General features: G+C 43.9%; 1 protein-coding gene across 1 annotated transcript in view; it reads right to left on the bottom strand.

Moving 5' to 3' along the window:
- EEPD1 (endonuclease/exonuclease/phosphatase family domain containing 1) overlaps nt 1–16,335 on the bottom strand; it is a gene marked incomplete at both ends in the record, with an annotated part of 106,652 nt that overhangs the window by 4,009 nt on the left and 86,308 nt on the right. The window contains 3 exons of the mRNA XM_084229909.1: nt 6,386–6,524; nt 7,762–7,896; nt 10,448–10,558. Of these exons, the coding sequence (XP_084086035.1) occupies nt 6,386–6,524; nt 7,762–7,896; nt 10,448–10,558 (385 nt within the window). The remainder of the gene's footprint in view (nt 1–6,385; nt 6,525–7,761; nt 7,897–10,447; nt 10,559–16,335) is intronic.

The raw sequence follows: 16,335 nt of genomic DNA, 5'->3' as shown, positions 1-16,335 counted from the left end.
CTTTGTCATTTGCCTTTTCATTAGGTCTATTATCAAACTGAAGTTTACAGAAATTTAAAGTTTCTTTTATGGAGTATAAGCAAATAAAATTTTCCTACATTGCCTCCAAAATAAAACAAATAAGCACTAAGTTCTTCTTATGGTTTCATTCCTTCATTTCAATCTTTAACCTAATTGGAATTTACTCTCATTTTCCTCCACAATTAACTTGTCCCAGTAACATTTTTGGAAAATTCCTCTATTTTTTAAACTGAAATGTGATACTTACCTGTCATTTCTAATATCACATGTACCATGTGTCTTGTTTCTGAGCTGCTTTCTATCTTATTGATATATTTTTGAGCTCTTACTATCTTTTATGTTATTCTTTCATTGAAAATGTTTATATATTCTCATGCTTTTGGAATTTTGTGAAACAATTTTTAAATTAAATAAAAATCAACTTTATTTAACATTCCCATCCCCAGCTGGGCAGATGAAGATGTTTCCTGTTCTTTGTGCCTCCTTCAGATATTCTAAGAACATATGAACAGATGTGCATATTTATTTTCACATAAATGACAGCAACTTTCCATATAAGTTCCTGTTGGTGTTTTTCACTTGTCAAAACATCCTAGAGATGAATCTGCTTCAAATAAGCAGTTTCAGACATTTTCTTTTCAAACATGGCATCCTGTAGGAATCCTTGAAAGCAGAGTGGATTAAAGTAGAGATGCTGTCATTTGTATGGAAAGAGAGGCCTTAAGGAGCCCTGGGCACAGCAGGGGGCTCTGGAAATATTAACACAAGGGTCCTACCCCCAGAAATGGAGTTCCCCTGCAGGGATTCTGACTCAGAGTGTCTTCAGTGAGTCTGTTCTCAGTATCCTTAAAGCTCTCAGGGAGTCCGGAGGTGCAGTCAGGCTTGGGAACCACATTCAGGGCAACAAGGGATCAATTCTCCAGCCACTGCAGTAAACACAGGGCCTGGAAAGGACAGAGATGTGGACTCCAATCTTCTCACCCAACAGCCTGCTCTAACTCTTTTTCTTTGTGTTGTTCAGAAAAAAAAGTGTTATACTTCATTTTATGACCACACTTCTGAGAGTTTCATATTTTTTATTTTTATTAAGAATAGGAGAGTCTATGTTTTCTCCCAGTATATCTCTTAGCTGTTGATAGACATCCAAAGATACCCATTGCTGTATTTTTATTTTACAACTGGACAGTTTTCAATATCTTAATGGGACTAATTTTTAAAAAAAAATTTCTTAAGTTTAAAAAACTGACAATTATATTCTCTAAAACAGTGACAGCTATGTCTCCTTTCCCCCAAAATATTTAAAACTGTGTCGTCTTGTCCAGTGGAGCTAACTGGGAGGATGAGCAGTCATGGTGAGCTGCACAAATAACACAAACCCTATAGAGCAGTCAACTGGAAGACAGTATCTTAGCCCTGTTTTAAAGGAAAGCAGTCAGCTGACTTTGAGAGTGCTAGCCTGGCCTTGCCACTTCCAGTTCTTACCAAGCTTTAGGCAAGTGTTTTAGTACATAAAGAGGGGAGAACGATCCAGTCTCCATTCTTTGGGGGTTTGTCAGGATTAGAAAAGCTGGGGTAAGTACCTGACTCATGTATCTTCTGGAGAGCTCAGACCCTTTCCCTGCAAGTTTTTTGAGTCAGGTTAACAAAAGTTTGTCAAAAAGACATCTAGCAGAAGTTAATTATTTTATCAGTGAGGCTTATCAGATGATTTGGGAATGTGATATTGATCAAATTGTGTCTTCCTGAAATTTACATGCAGAAGTCTTACTCCAGTGCCTCAGGATATGACTATTTTTGAAGACAAGAGCTTTAAAAAAGTAATTAAGTTAAAATGAGGCCATTAGAGTGGCCCCAATCCAAAAGAAGGGATTAGGACACAGACGCACAGAGGGAAAATCAAACAAAGATACAGGGAGAAGGTGCCACCACAATACAAGGAGAGGTCATCCAGAGGAAACAACCCTGCCAACATCTTAATCTTTGGTTTTCAGCTTCCAGAACTGTAAGAAAATATAAGTTTTATTGTTGAAGCCACCAAATCTGTGGAATTTTGTTATGGTAGTTCTAGAAAGGTAACAACGAGCCAAAGTTTTTTCTCTTTAATGTATTTTCAATATTTCTCCTGCAGATTGATATACAAACAAATAAGTGGGACAAGTAGGGAGCATTTCTCAAAGTGAATTCACATTCTGAAAGAACAGTGGACCCCAGCAAGATTCTATACCCCCATTATCTCTGCTAGACCATCACTTTCTGTCTTGAGGTTATTAAGTGGAGCTGCATTTCTGTCATACCTTGCAAAGGTAGTCATACCTTGCAAATTTAATTTAGGGCTTTAAATAAAACAGCTTATAAGTGAGGGTGAAATGTACCTGAGACACTCCACAAAATGAACATGCTTCAGTAATAATGACTGGCAGGAATGAAATCAAATGTGAAATGACACAGTGAGTGTCACCAGCAGAGGGCACTCATACACTGCAGATAACACTGCCCTCCAGGGGGTGTGAGGGATGAAAGAGATGGAGGGCAGACCTTTCTGGCAGCCATTTATAGCCAACAGACATGTATTCATAGCCCTCATGCTAGATCTTAATAACCTTAGCGCTCATGCAGATGAGTCCAAGCTGTCTTGAGAAATTGGTACCAACCTCCAAGGGGAAAGCTATCTTGAGAATATGAGTAACTCAAACCTGGCCAGTGTTAATGACAGTACATTGAGTCCTCACTGTATGCAGAGCCCTTTCAGCAGGGAAGAAGGTAAGAATATGAGAGGTTGAATGACTTGCCTACAGTCACTGAGACAGTCTTCAAATGAAGAGCTTCTAACCAAGAGCTAGAATGGAAGAGCCACGGGGACATAGGCAGCTGTTCATGGAGATCCCTAGTGCCTGGAACAGTGCTGGCTACACACAGACCTTGATAAACATGTATGCAATAAATGGGTGAATGAGGCACGAGAAGCACCTCAGAATTAAGGTGAGTTTATATTTGAAAGGAAATAAGAGAAAGATTTATTGAATACGAAGGAAAACTGAAAGTTAGGAATAACTGAGGCAGATAATCCCCTACAAAGAGAGAAGTTTTCATTCAATTTCATTAATATCCAATTAATTGTTAAGCTGTCACATGACCACGGGATTAAGGAAATGCCCCACCCTGCCCATGGTGCAGCAAAGGTAAATTCATTAGCAGAGGTGGTTCAGCTAAATGCAGACTAAGTCTTCATTCCATGGACCTCTATCAGAGCAAACAGAACCATTTTGATTCTGGCAGACCGGAAAAAGTTTGGGCTGAGAAAACGATTTTGAATACAGGGGAGATGTTGGTGTCCAAAGGCCAATAAACCTAGCACTGTGCAACTTCAGGTATGAAAATAACAGCTTTTCTTGAAGAGCACACCTAGGTATCTTACAATTTTTTTCTTTTTGTCAAATTAGCCTTGGTGGTGACATGGAGGCGGGTCTTGCCTCTGACAATCCACAGGTGTGTAGAGGCCTGAATTCTCCTAGAAAGCCATCTGTCTGGGGTGGATTCCTCAGTTGTTGCTTTACTTCCCAGAAGCGAGAGGAAAATGTCTGAGGCTGATTTCCTCAGATAGTCCCAGATGCAAAAAATGCTGGTGACAATAGCAGCAGTGGGTGCCCACCAGGGGATGGTCCAACCCAGACATCAAGTTTACTGTGTGTCCTGCCTCACTCTTGCCGAGTTCAAGACCCTTTCCTCAACCCCCAGTGGGGTCTGAAAGAAGAAAATTCCACCAGAGGACCAGCACACCACCTGCTGATGTCAATTGAAACACATTTCAAGCAGAAAGGCCCAGATTTTGCTGATCAAATGATTCTGTTTGCGCTGATAGAAGCCCATGGAATGAAGACTTAAGTCTGCATTTAGCTGAACCACCTCTGCTAACCTATTTATCCTTACTGCACCATGGGTAGGCTGTGACATTTCAGGCTGCGACGTTTCCTCAATCCTGGAGTCATGTGACAGTTAACAATTAATTGGGTCATGTGACAGTTAACAATTAACTACAAGCAGGTGGACACAGGAGACATGAGTCATTGCCCATATCGGGACATGTCAAGGCCAAGTCAGGCTGTGGATCAATAGTTCCTTGGCAACTTGGAACAATAATCTGCCCAGGTTTTCTGACAAAAACCTGACTACTTCCTGGGTATCAGGAAAAAATGGTGAGTGTTTTCTGAGGTTATCAGAGAAGTTATGAACTGACATCTTTTCTTTCTTCTTCCACATAAAGAAAAGAAAAAGCTTGAGATAGAGAACAATCAAAACATCCACAGATTTCTATTGCTTTCAAGTCAGCCTTTTTAATAGGTTAGAGACTAACTGTGAGTGAATAATTTCCACACAGCTGCTTTTTGGATGCAGTATCTCAGCTTAAACACTTTTCTAACTTTTTTTAGCCCAAAGACTCATAATTTAAGCAGAATATTGGTCACAGCATATCCTGGCTCAAGATATAAGCTTGCATATCAATGCTCATAAAGGCATTACTCACAACAGCTGAAGGAGGATAACAACAGGACTGCCCATTGACCAATGAATGAAGAAACATGCTCCCTCTATTCATATGTATGCACATGTTTACATACATACTTACATATGTATTTTTATATTTATGTGTATATACTTTATATGCTTACATATTTATATATATATTTATTTATTTTTATTTATTTTTAAGGATTTATTTATTCATGCATACAAGAGCTGGGTGCAGGCCAGAGATGTGGTGGGTGAGAGGATTCACCAGAGACAGAGTGGGGAACAGAACAGGCAGATGCACTGAAATACACTGCTGAGCACCGGGTGAGACAAGAGAGGTTTGCCTCGCCATGTGGATTTCTCCCTGGCCGGCCGGGGATCGAACACGTGCTGTGGAGTTCATAATGTTCATAATGTGGTGCTTAACCCCTTGTGCCACCAAGGAGGCCCTGTTTATTTATTTTAAATATGTATATAAGCTACAAACACAGTGGAACAGTATTTGGCCTTAAAAGGAAGGGCATTCTGACACATGCTACAATATGAACGTACCATAAGGACATAATGTAAGCAAAGTAAGCCAGACACAAAAGGACAATTACCATGCAATTCCACTCTAACCTAGAGTAGTTAAAATTCATAGAGACAGAGAGTAGAATGGTGGAAGTCAGGAGTTGGGGTGAAGGGGATGAGGAGTTAGCTTTTATGGGCAGAATTTCAGTTTGGGATGAACTGGAGATGGAGCATGGGGATGGTTGTGAATATACTTAATGCCACTGAATTGTTCACTTGAAAGTGATTAAGATGTAAATTTTATGTTATGTGTATTTTATCACACTAAAAAAATCTTTTTAAATGTAAGTTTGTGGTATGACTGAAATAGTTTTGTAGCCAAATCTTCATGAAATCACCCACTATGAAGGGCCAATTTAACAAAAAGGGCTTAGAAAGATAGAGAATATTCGTCAAGACTGAAGAATGTGGAAGAGAATTACAGGTCTCCAGTTGTGAACCCTCACCTAGAAGTCAGTGCTGAAAACCAAACAAATTGAAAACATACCGGTCTTTACGACCATGTCAACTTTTCCTCCTGGGAAACCACATGCAGAAACCCTTGGGGGCAAAGCCTGGGAAACAAAGCCCAGCTTCTCCTGAACTTCTGGCTTTCTAGAGTCAACTCTAGAAACTTCTGGCTTTCTAGAGTCAACGATTCAACTGTCCACTGAGCACCAACTGTGTGCTTGGGAGCTGCAGGGACAGCTATCAAGCCCTCTGGCACCCCTGTGAGATTAGCGCTGTGGGCTCCCTATCAGATGGGGCTTGGTGAGGCGTGTTGACTTGCCTGAGGCCCAACAGCTCCCAAAGGAGTAGAGATTAGAATTCAGCTTTCCTGAGCACTTCAGTCATGTTCACTAGGGAGAAAAACTCAATTCACCACTAGCTGGGTCTTCCCCTTGTCCCTGTTACCTCATGTGTCTCTTTAAGGGAAGATCATGTGCAAATCTGCAGGTGGCACCACCATTTGGCTCACCCAAGGCAGCTGAACCCAGCCAGGAGCAGCTGTCATGGTGCTGGGTGTCAACACTTTTTTTCTGATCTTTTCATCAAAAAGAGCAGCAGAGCTGACACCAGGGGACCCATGCACTAGGCCCACTGAGACACGGGTGTCCCCATGCACAGGGGCTGGAGGGACATGGCTCCATGAGAGATAGGGGATGGGATGACTGCTGTGCCCTCTATTCACATTGCTGCTGACAGTCATCCTAGAGATGGGAGAAAGGCTGGAGGAGGAGGCAATTTCCACCTGCCTTGCATGACTGGGAGTTATTGGCCAAGCCTCGAGACCATTTCCTACCTTTCAGGGTTTCCTGCAGGGTCTGGGCAAAGCCAGCCAGGCGGTGGCCATCACTGTGATTCTTGCTTGGATTCTCACCCCCTGGGAGGGCCAGGGTTGCCAAATGAAGGTTCACAAGGGTCAAGTCGTTACTTCCTATCTGAGCACAGGAAACAAAGCAACAGGGACAGGCTTAGGCATTTCGATATCCATTACTTCCAACAACTCAGCTTCATGCCAACCCTGACCAGGGTAAAACAAACAAGGTTAGCTCACACCCTGTGACCTAATGCCAGGGGGTTCAACCAGAAGATTTTCCTGAGGCACCTGCAGGAGGGAGACCTATCTTGTTCTTTCAGTCCACCCCCAACATTGCACCATCACCCCCCACCTTATGGCCTGGAAACTTGGAGACATCTGGGTTTGTGAGGGGCAGGGGCTTGACCTACATTCCAACCACAGTCAAGCAGCCCCAGCTGGCAGATCACAGGGCTCAGCCCTGTACAGTCTGCAGACTGAAACTGTGCTGGAGTTTGAGAAACTCTCAGGCTCTAGAACTGCTCAGGAGCACACAGAAATGGGGGACTTAAATGCCCAGCTCACAGTTGGGCTTGCTGGGTCTGTGACAAGGGACCTCTCTTGCCTTACCCTGTGATTTCATAGGTAAGGGCCATGGGGATGAGGTATATTGACTGCTGACTTAGTGATCAGTTTTGACTTCTGGTTTCTCTTTCTTCCTGTTGCCGACTTTGGATCATTTTGCTATTCATTAACACCTCCCATGGGCACCCAGGGGAATCAGATACCTCAATCTGCTTGCTGTTCCTGTCTCTGGGAGGACAGATGTGCATGTGGGTGAGGGGTCATCTGGAGATGGCAGCTGTAGGGCCAGGCCCTACAGAAGCTCTTCCTGAACCCCTCCAATTCCAAATGACCCTTCCCCCTGGTAATAACAGGACTCTGCTGCCCCTTAATTTCAAAATTTCCAAATGTCTGATCTCCTTTACCCATGCTGGGAGGACTAAAGAGGTGCTGAAGGTGTTTTAGAAAAACATACCATCTTGGGCTCTGTCACAGAACTTCTGTATGTCTGGGTAGGACCTGGGGAATCCTGACCCTAAGAAAATCTTCCCAGGTGATTCTAATGTGTGTCAGGTTTAGGGGGTGGCCATCCGCCAAGTTGTGGGAGTTCCTGGGGCTAGAGTCCCACAAATCCTTCTCACTCCTTCCCTAGACAAGTTTACCACACACAGGAACCCTCAGAATATGTGCTGACCTGAGCCTGAGTGAGAATAAAATCATGACAAAAATAGGAGGCTTCTCTGGCTCACAATTGAGAAAGGGCTTTTTCTCTGCCTTAGAAGGACAAGTGGACACTCAGAAATATGGAGAACTACCTTGAAGCGGGCGAGGAATGGGCTGGGACCCGTGGGCTTCCCATGCCCATTGCTGGGTGAGCTCTCCTGCCAGGCAGCATCCCTCAGCTCCACCCCAGCCGCGGTGTCCCACAGGAATCCCGAGAACCCAGGCCCCTGTGGAGGGGAGAAGGTTAGTTTAGAGAGGGGTCTGTCTGTGGCAGGGCTCAGCCCGGAGCTGGGGGTTGCCAAGAGGAAATGGGGGAACACAATGGGTGCAGGGGCTGTTTCATGAAGGGGAAAAACACATCCCAAAGGCCAGAGCACATTAACTCCCCTCCCCCCAATTTCCCATACTGCCCACTTCAGTGCTTTACATACAGTCAAGCCAAAAATGTCTGGACTCTTCTATTTATGGGGGTGGGGTTTGAGGAAGCCCAGACTAAGCACAAAGTTATTTTTTTTAACCATCACATCTCACCAGGCAGCCATTCATGTCCCCATCTGCCACATGAATACTCCACTGCTCAAAGAGGTTAAGTAATTTCCCTAAAATCCCCCATTTGATAAATGGAAATGCTGAGAATCAAATAAGACTCGAAAGGATGGGTTTTGCTTACTGATTAATTGCTGCTTACAAATACCAGTGCATAACATCTACAAAATACTCAGTAAATATTTGTTAGACTTAGAAATAGACAGAGGTCAAAGCCAACATTCCCAGTGGTTTGGAACTGGTCAAGGGCATTCCTCAGGGAGATGGGCCCCCACACAGGAGCCTGAAACCCCAGTATTGGGTTCTATGAGGGCTGGCAGTGGGGCAGATGGACGGGGTGGTGCGGGCTGGGATCCTGGCACTTGGTGCTAACCCTCTGCCATCTCTGGCAGTCAGAGAGGCCACTCTGAATCTGACTACTCAGGGCTGTTGCCACAGGGGGACTTCTAGAAAGAGGAAAGGCTTCCCTACTCCCCCATCTCAGCCTTTGGAGGCTGTGCTGCTCAGGTGGGGATCGGTGGTGTCATCTGAGGGGCATGTGATTTGTTTGAAAGGAGAGGAAGTGACTTTTCACAGCCTGACAAGTGTCTGAGAGTCCCCAACTTCAGTCCAGGTCCCAGACACACACCCTGTCAGGCTTAGCAGCCGGATTCAAGAAGCATGTGCTGAGGAGGAGGGAAGGAACAAACAGAGGAGCAGTGTTCTGCAGGCTCTGCACTTAAATATTTTAAAATGATGGACTTGCCCACCCAATGGAGAGAACACTAGTTTAACAATCTCGCGGACCCTGCCAAGCCCTGGTCTGTGCTCTGCTAATGTAGCATTCCAATGTACAGTACCTTTTAAAATAGCCACCCTGTGAGTCAGGACATCTGTGCCCCTTTGACAGATGGAGGAATTGAGGCTCAGAGGGCTTAAGTGTCTTGAACTAGGGCCTCCCTGCAACAGCATGCTGCTCCCCAGTGGCCTTGACAAGCATCTGGAGTTGGGTTACCTACCCCCCAACTACTCTCCCTGTGCCCCAACAGGATGTGAGGGAGGAGCTCGGTCAGCCTCAGGTTGGGATGCCCACTGGGTTTGCAAAGAATAAAAACAGGCAGTGCTGGGTCACTGGGTTTGCTTTCTCCAAGTACATCTGTACATAATGCAGGGCCCAGCGTGCAGCGACCTTTCTAGTGTGGGAATGGATGAATAAAGTGTGTTAAGTGGACTTTAAGAGCCTTGTGAAGCTACCTATGTGTAAAGTGCTTTTAAAAGAGAGAAAGCAAGTGGCATTACTATTATTTCTATGTGGACTGAGAGGGGAGAGTCAGGGGTGAGAGGGCAGAGACTTAGGGACATTTGTTTGGCTTTATCTCGAGTGTGCAGTGACCATACAGTGGTTTCTGGTCAGCTGTGGTGACTACTGACACTCCAACACATAAAACCCAGAGAAATATTACCATCATATTTTTAAGTGGTAACTAAAGGAGTAGAGGCTTTCTGTCAATAAATGACTGGATATTTTAAATCCAGTACACATTTAAAAAAAGCCCAAATCTCAGTATCAGTCAAATAAGTATAATTCGTATGTTGAGAAGCATGTCATAAACTAAAGATAAAATAATATGTACACTTACAGAAAAATTATATATGATGCCTTTTTCAATTCATGATTATCTATCAGAAGTCTATTTTAAAACCTAAAACCCTACTGATATGAAACCTACCAAGTGAGTAAAAATTGATCTTGAATACAAGTGAAATATATAAAGAGATTTACCTACTCCCACGTGGGTGATACCAAGGGGAAAATATTCAAAATCAAAATCTGCTGAAATTTTCTACAAATTTTTCATGTGTACAAGTTCTTCCACTGAAAACAAACACTTCATGTGTGATTTAAGTAAATTTGGAGTTTTCAGTCAGTCAATGAACACTGAGGTCTCCACAAACTGGAAAAGGACAGACTGTGAAGAGGGGATTGTGAGGACAGAAATATTCCATTTGCTGCCTTGACTCTAGAGAGGTCTTCTCTGCTCAAAACCCCAATTCCCATATACATTTGAGGAGCAGTCTACTCCCAATTTAAACACGAAACAAGAATCAGAGTATTTTCAAATGAATGACAGAGTCAAGAAATGGGCAGAAATATAAAACTGCATCAAAGGAAAATTTTAAATGTTTGTAGTTAGGGAAAAAGGATATTTTAATAAAATGGAAAGCAAAGCTAAGCCTTGTAGACGAGGATACCTTCTGGAGTTGAGTGGATGGTGTCTCAGCAACCATGGCCTTCCAGCATCCCCGGGGCCCCTTCCATTTGCGGATGTTGGGCAGGACCGGCTGGTTTAACTCCGCACAGAACTGCAAAGACAGGAGTGAAAGTCATGTGTGTTCCTGTCCAAAACAATTGTCACTGGTGCAACCCAAGGACCCAAAAAACTACATATATCTGACTCAACAGCCTTCTTGTGAGACTTGGTAGATTTTATCCCTGTGTTCTCAAAAATCAGGGTTTGTGAAGACTCGGATAACTAAACAAGCACCACAAATTAAAAGGCAATTTTCCCATCTAAAAAACTTGCAGTTATCACCTGGGGACTCTCAGTTGAAAGAACTCAATGCTCTTTGTAGCACTCTTGCACAAATAGTTCAAAATGAGTTGTCAGAAGTCTTTTATCTTTGTAAAGCCAGTGCATTCAAGGTCCCAGGGGTATCAAACACAGAGGAAAAAAGATGACTATATAGTATTTTTCTCCCTGGGGCTTAACTCAGAAGTGCAAAAGCAGATACCCAGCTTCATTTTCTTCTCCTTGGTTTTCTCCTGAGAAGGAAGCCCAACTGTGGTGGATGGCTGCTACACCCCAGATGTGTCTGCAGGATACATGGCTTTTTACTTAAGTACCAACATGGTGTAGGAACTGGAAAGCAACCTTATCTCGAAGGCAAAATAAAATTGCACAAAGTAAAATGAGCAGGTGACAAACCACTGACTTCAAAGTATACAGATCAGTTCCTCTAACTCATGCCTCTAACACAACCCGACCTCTAGAGGTTGGTTCTTTTGAGGGGTCTCCAGAATTGGTTATATTTGGGCTCAGTTTTCAAGGTGCTCCCACATATGGTACTGCCCCTTCCTGGGGACACCTTACACAGGGCACACTCCAATCTTCTCTCTCTGTCCAGTCGTATCTATCTTGGTCTTTGGCTTCCTCTTGGATGCAGTACCATCAAGTGTTCCTTAACTAAACTTCTTTGGCCCAAGCTTCAGCTTATACCTCTCGCCCAAAAGTCCCCAAATCTGTAACTGAGATTTCTCTCCTGAGTTTTGAATGTATTCTTGCAGTCTATTTAACATTACCATCTGCAGGTCCCTTTAGAACCACAAAGCCAGCCAGTCCCAAAAGAACATGTTGTTCACCCTTCCCTGACCTTAGTGCCCATCTCAGTTCCTGGCATTTCCATCCTTCCAGCTGCTCTGATTCTTCCCTCTCCTCAAGGCCCCTTCACTCCCTGCTCTGCTGAATCCACTCTTACAGTATCTGCACTCCCTCTTCTGTTCTCCAGTTCCACTGTGCGTTGTTTCAGAGCCCCAACTTTTCTCACCTGGGTCCCTGACATTGCTTCTAAATCATCTCTGGGCTTCTCTGTCATTCCCATCAGCCTCCTTCTATGTACTGAGCAGGTGATGATGGCTGCGATGATGCACCACCCCTGTGTTCCTCAAAGTGTGGTCTGGGGCCCATCAGCATCATCATCACTTGGGAATTTGCTGGAAATTCTCTGGCCCCTCCACAGACCTGTTGGACATGGCAGGGGGTGGGGAGGGCAGTAATCCATGTTAAACAAGCCCTCGAGGTGATCTCTGCTAAGATCTGAGAACCATGGCAGCTGCCCAGAGTCTCCCTGAGCAGCTGCCCTAGATTCTGTAGGCAGACAGCCATCAGCAGGCAGCCCCTTCTGGGCATGCCTCAGCTGCATACAATGGTTGAGAGGTGCCAGGGCTAACAGTCTGGTCTTTGCCTTCACGTTGATTATTCTGTAGGGAACAACTCCACAAGCTAGCACTCGGCCAATTGTATCTATAATGACAAACGCTGTGGAGAAAGAGACTGTACAAGGGAGGTCCACTTTGAATATCTGATGTGCTAAGAGTTATGCTGCCCTTGCACTTAGATGATTAAGGGTTTGCCTTGCCCCAACAGCAGACCTGTACCTGAGTCACCTTTCTAAATCACATCTAGCATAGAGCATGGAACACAGTGACACTCTCCAAGCATCTACTGATAAGCCATGTAGCTCAAGGGGAGACCACAGTCCTTAGGTCTTGTGTGACAAAAGGGGGCTATTCTCCTTGGAGATAATTACTAAACAATTGTCTCAGTTTTAATCTGACCTTGAACTTGCCTGGGAAGCGTTCTCTCTGGAATTCGGCCATCAGTGAGTAGTACCCTTTTACACTGTCCAATGCCGAGTATCTGTGGATGGTGTCATTCCTGACAGGGGGCCTCACTCTGGATGAATCTCCTGGCCGGAAGCCATCATCGGATGGGAAATGATGCACTTTAGAAAATATAGCTGGAATTTATCGACTATAACTTGAGGAATCCAGGGAGAAACTGTACTTCACAAAGGATCCAATTTCCTGCCTGGGAATCATTTGCTTGCTGACTGATCATTAGAGCTGAATCCAAGAAAAATTAAAAAGGAAAGCAGCTCTCCAAGGCCCAGCTGGGGCTTCTGATCTCCATGCAGGCATCCCAGGCCTGGCTACTCACCCAAATCTCCTCAGATGCATGCTGAGAAACTCTATTTTTAAAAAGTCCCCCAGGTGATGAGCTAACTAGCCACATTAGAGAGCTCCAGCCTCTGGGGGCCACCCGCTGAGCTAGGAAGAGCTCTCTGCAGGCAGCTAGAAATCTCTTCCCTCCTCACCCTCATAGGACCTTTTGATACCCTTAGTGGGTATCAAACCGCAGCCTAGCTTAAATAATCTCATTCCTGGCAATGCCTCTTTGATGGGAAGGCTCAGAAGTGTGAAGAGGTGGCACAGGCAATGTCATTGTATTCCATGGTCACCACTCTCATGAACAATCTCTTGGGACTAAAGTTGTGCTAGTCAAAGTGTGTTGATCAGTGTTCCCTGGCAATGTGTTGAAATGCAGAGTCTCAGGTCCCATCCAGGCAGATGAATGAGCATCTCAGGGGGAGCCTGGCAATCTGCATTGAACAGATTCTACAGATGTCTTTTTTTTTTTAAAGATTTATTTATGCATACAAGAGCCAAGGTATAGGCCAGAGGTGCAGGAGGGTGAGAGGATTCACCAGAGACAAAGTGGGGAGCAGAACAGGCAGATGAACTGAAATACACAGCTGAGGGGAGCAGCAGGTGAAACAGGAGAGGTCTGCTGTGCCATGTGGGTTAGCTTCCTGACCAGGTGTTACTGGGTGAAGGAGAGACATGAGCACCATAATCCCCAAACATGCTTTTATTTTGTCAGTATTTGTTGCTGCAGACAATTAATAATTTCAGGGTCCAGGGAGAAAAGTGTTTACAGATAAACACAGTCTATATCCACATTTCCATGATCCATTATACATAAGGGGGAAGTGTTATCTTCTAAGACTAAAATGAGAATTGCTGGTTTAACTCTGGTGACTGTTAGCACCAACAGCTCATAGCAAACTCAAGGGGTGTGCCTTTTAGCTTCGTGCTACTCATAGTGTGGTCCATGGACCAGGAGCATTGACCTCACCTGAGTCTGTTAGAAATGCATATTCACAGGCACATCTTACCCACTCCTGGGAATCTGCATTTCCACAGGATCCCAGGGTGATTTGTAAGCTTTGAAAAGCCTACCTTAGATTCTCCATGTTTTGCATATACCTTCTTAATGTATGCAAAGCCCACAAGAAGCAGACATCATTAAAAGGGTGCCACTGAAGGGTAGCATGGAAAGGTCATGCCCAAACTTGTGTTTAAATTCAAGAGCACACTATAACAAGTGTTAAAGGGGAAGCCTGACTCCTGTCAGGTGGGGCAGGGGGCACAGAGCAGGACCCATGTGGGGGGACCAGCCTGCCTTTACAGAATCCTTATACCCTTTCTCCCAGAAATTTCAAAGGAAAACAAAAGCATCCACTGAGTGCCCTCAATCTGAACTCTGTCTTGAATTTTTTTATTTAGAATTGTTGGTTCTCAAATTTTTGCTTCTCCCACATACCAGAAGGAAGAAAAAATACTCTCATAAGTGACTCTCAAGGGTAAAATAGGGTTGAAATGGAAGGGGGGAAGGTTTGTGCCAATGGAAAAAGTCTCCCAGATAACTGTAACTTTAAATGACACCCCCTACATACACAATTTTAACAAGTTCCCCAAGCAATTTCAAAGTAAAGATTGAGAAACTCACACAAGGCCAGACAACTGCTAATTTGGAATTCAATCTTCACATTTTAAAAACCTGTGGTCTGAAAAGTCAGCTTTTATTATTGAAAACAAACAAGCAAACAAACAACCATTTCAGCTCTTCCACCTACACCTTGATAGCATTTGACTGTGGCCCATTTCTGATGATCCCATGATAGAATGAATGATAGGAGCCAGTCCACAGGACCACACATTTGTCCAGTGGATAAGTCAAAAGGATTTCTCTTGGGGATCCCACTTTCTGAAGTCTCATATTTAGGATAAACTACCACGATCTGGACATGTTTCTCTAGTTGCAGACCAAATAAGTGGTGGTCAGTTGGCAGAAGACGTGATTATCAATGTAAGTGCACCCACCCTTTGGCTCAGTAATGGGAGGGGTCCTCAAAATCAGATTTTTTAACTTCCATCAACAAGATATCCAAGGCACCGGCTTTCAGGAATGTTGAGTCTAAAAGAAAAGACTTCTCTGGCCTTGCCCTTAGGATGTGCTGCATCTGAGATCAGCTGACTGTGCCTATCTCACAGTAAGTGAGGAAAGGATTCCAAGATTTGTAATCAGCTGTGTTTTTGTTGTTGTTATTTGTACACTTTTGGACCTTTTCTCTATTCTTCTACACCCACCCCTTCCTGAAGAGAATTCTTTAATTCATCTGGTCATGATCAGGCAATAAAAATGAGAAGGCATTCCAACTACACTTGGTGGCCTATCCTGCCACAACCAGGCACCTCTCATCTTCCCCCTGCAGTTAATCAAATGAAACTTGGGGATCTATGAGCTGGTTATGTGTTGCTAGTGGTTATGTGTTGCAGTTAGTTAGAAACAGAAAACCAAAAGCATCTGGAGGCATTTCAAAAGCAAACTCCAAATGGCTGACCTTCTCCTACTTCCTGAGCGGTAAGGAAGGGTATTTGTTACTTGGAATCCCTTTGTGTAGAATCTCCAGACAAGGATACTTCCCTCAGTTGGTTGTTTCACATGCTCTCCTGATTCTGGAGAGCGCTTCTCTTTGACATTGAGTTTCCCACATGTTAATCACCCATTTTTTCTGTGCACTCAGTGGCAGCTATTGCAAAGGCAGCATATAGAAGCAGATAAAGAAGCACAGGTGAGTTCTCTGAAATTGCCATCATGAAAGAGAAGTTCTGTCTTAGGTCAAGCAAGGTCAAGAGACTGGACTTTCATCTGAATACTTCAGGAAACAGCAAACGACAGACAAATATTTTTGAAATGTAAGTAGGAAGCAAGGGCTTATCTTTGCCAGGATCTTCAAGCACAGCCATGTTATGACCCATAATAGAAGCCAGTACCTGTGTGGGTAACTATACATGATCACACATGCAGAGAGAAGCCAAGAATCATGGCCATTAATTACAATATTAATGTTCTAGAAAGAGAACTGAGCAACCAAAAGGCCAAACTGCATCCAAGTGATAACTAATCATGTTTGGCATTTTAAGTATAACAACTACGTCTATTACTAACTTTTACTGGGATACTCAGAGGCTCACACACTGACTATAATATGGATATTAAGCAAAAACAAAGACTCTTTCAACCTTCCCTCTAACTCCCAATCTGTATGAGAAAGAAAAAGATTGTCCATTGCTTCCACTCTATATTTGTACAGAGCCAGAACGAGACAGGCACTTTTGCTGCAAACCCAGCTATGTATCTCAGAAGGGAGAGAGGTTGAATTTGGGACAGAGAGCA

Source organism: Talpa europaea (assembly GCF_964194135.1).
Source record: "Talpa europaea genome assembly, chromosome: 3".
Lineage (NCBI taxonomy): Eukaryota > Metazoa > Chordata > Mammalia > Eulipotyphla > Talpidae > Talpa > Talpa europaea.
The sequence above is the reverse complement of the archived record's forward strand: the minus strand, read 5'-3'. Positions and strand labels throughout refer to the sequence as shown.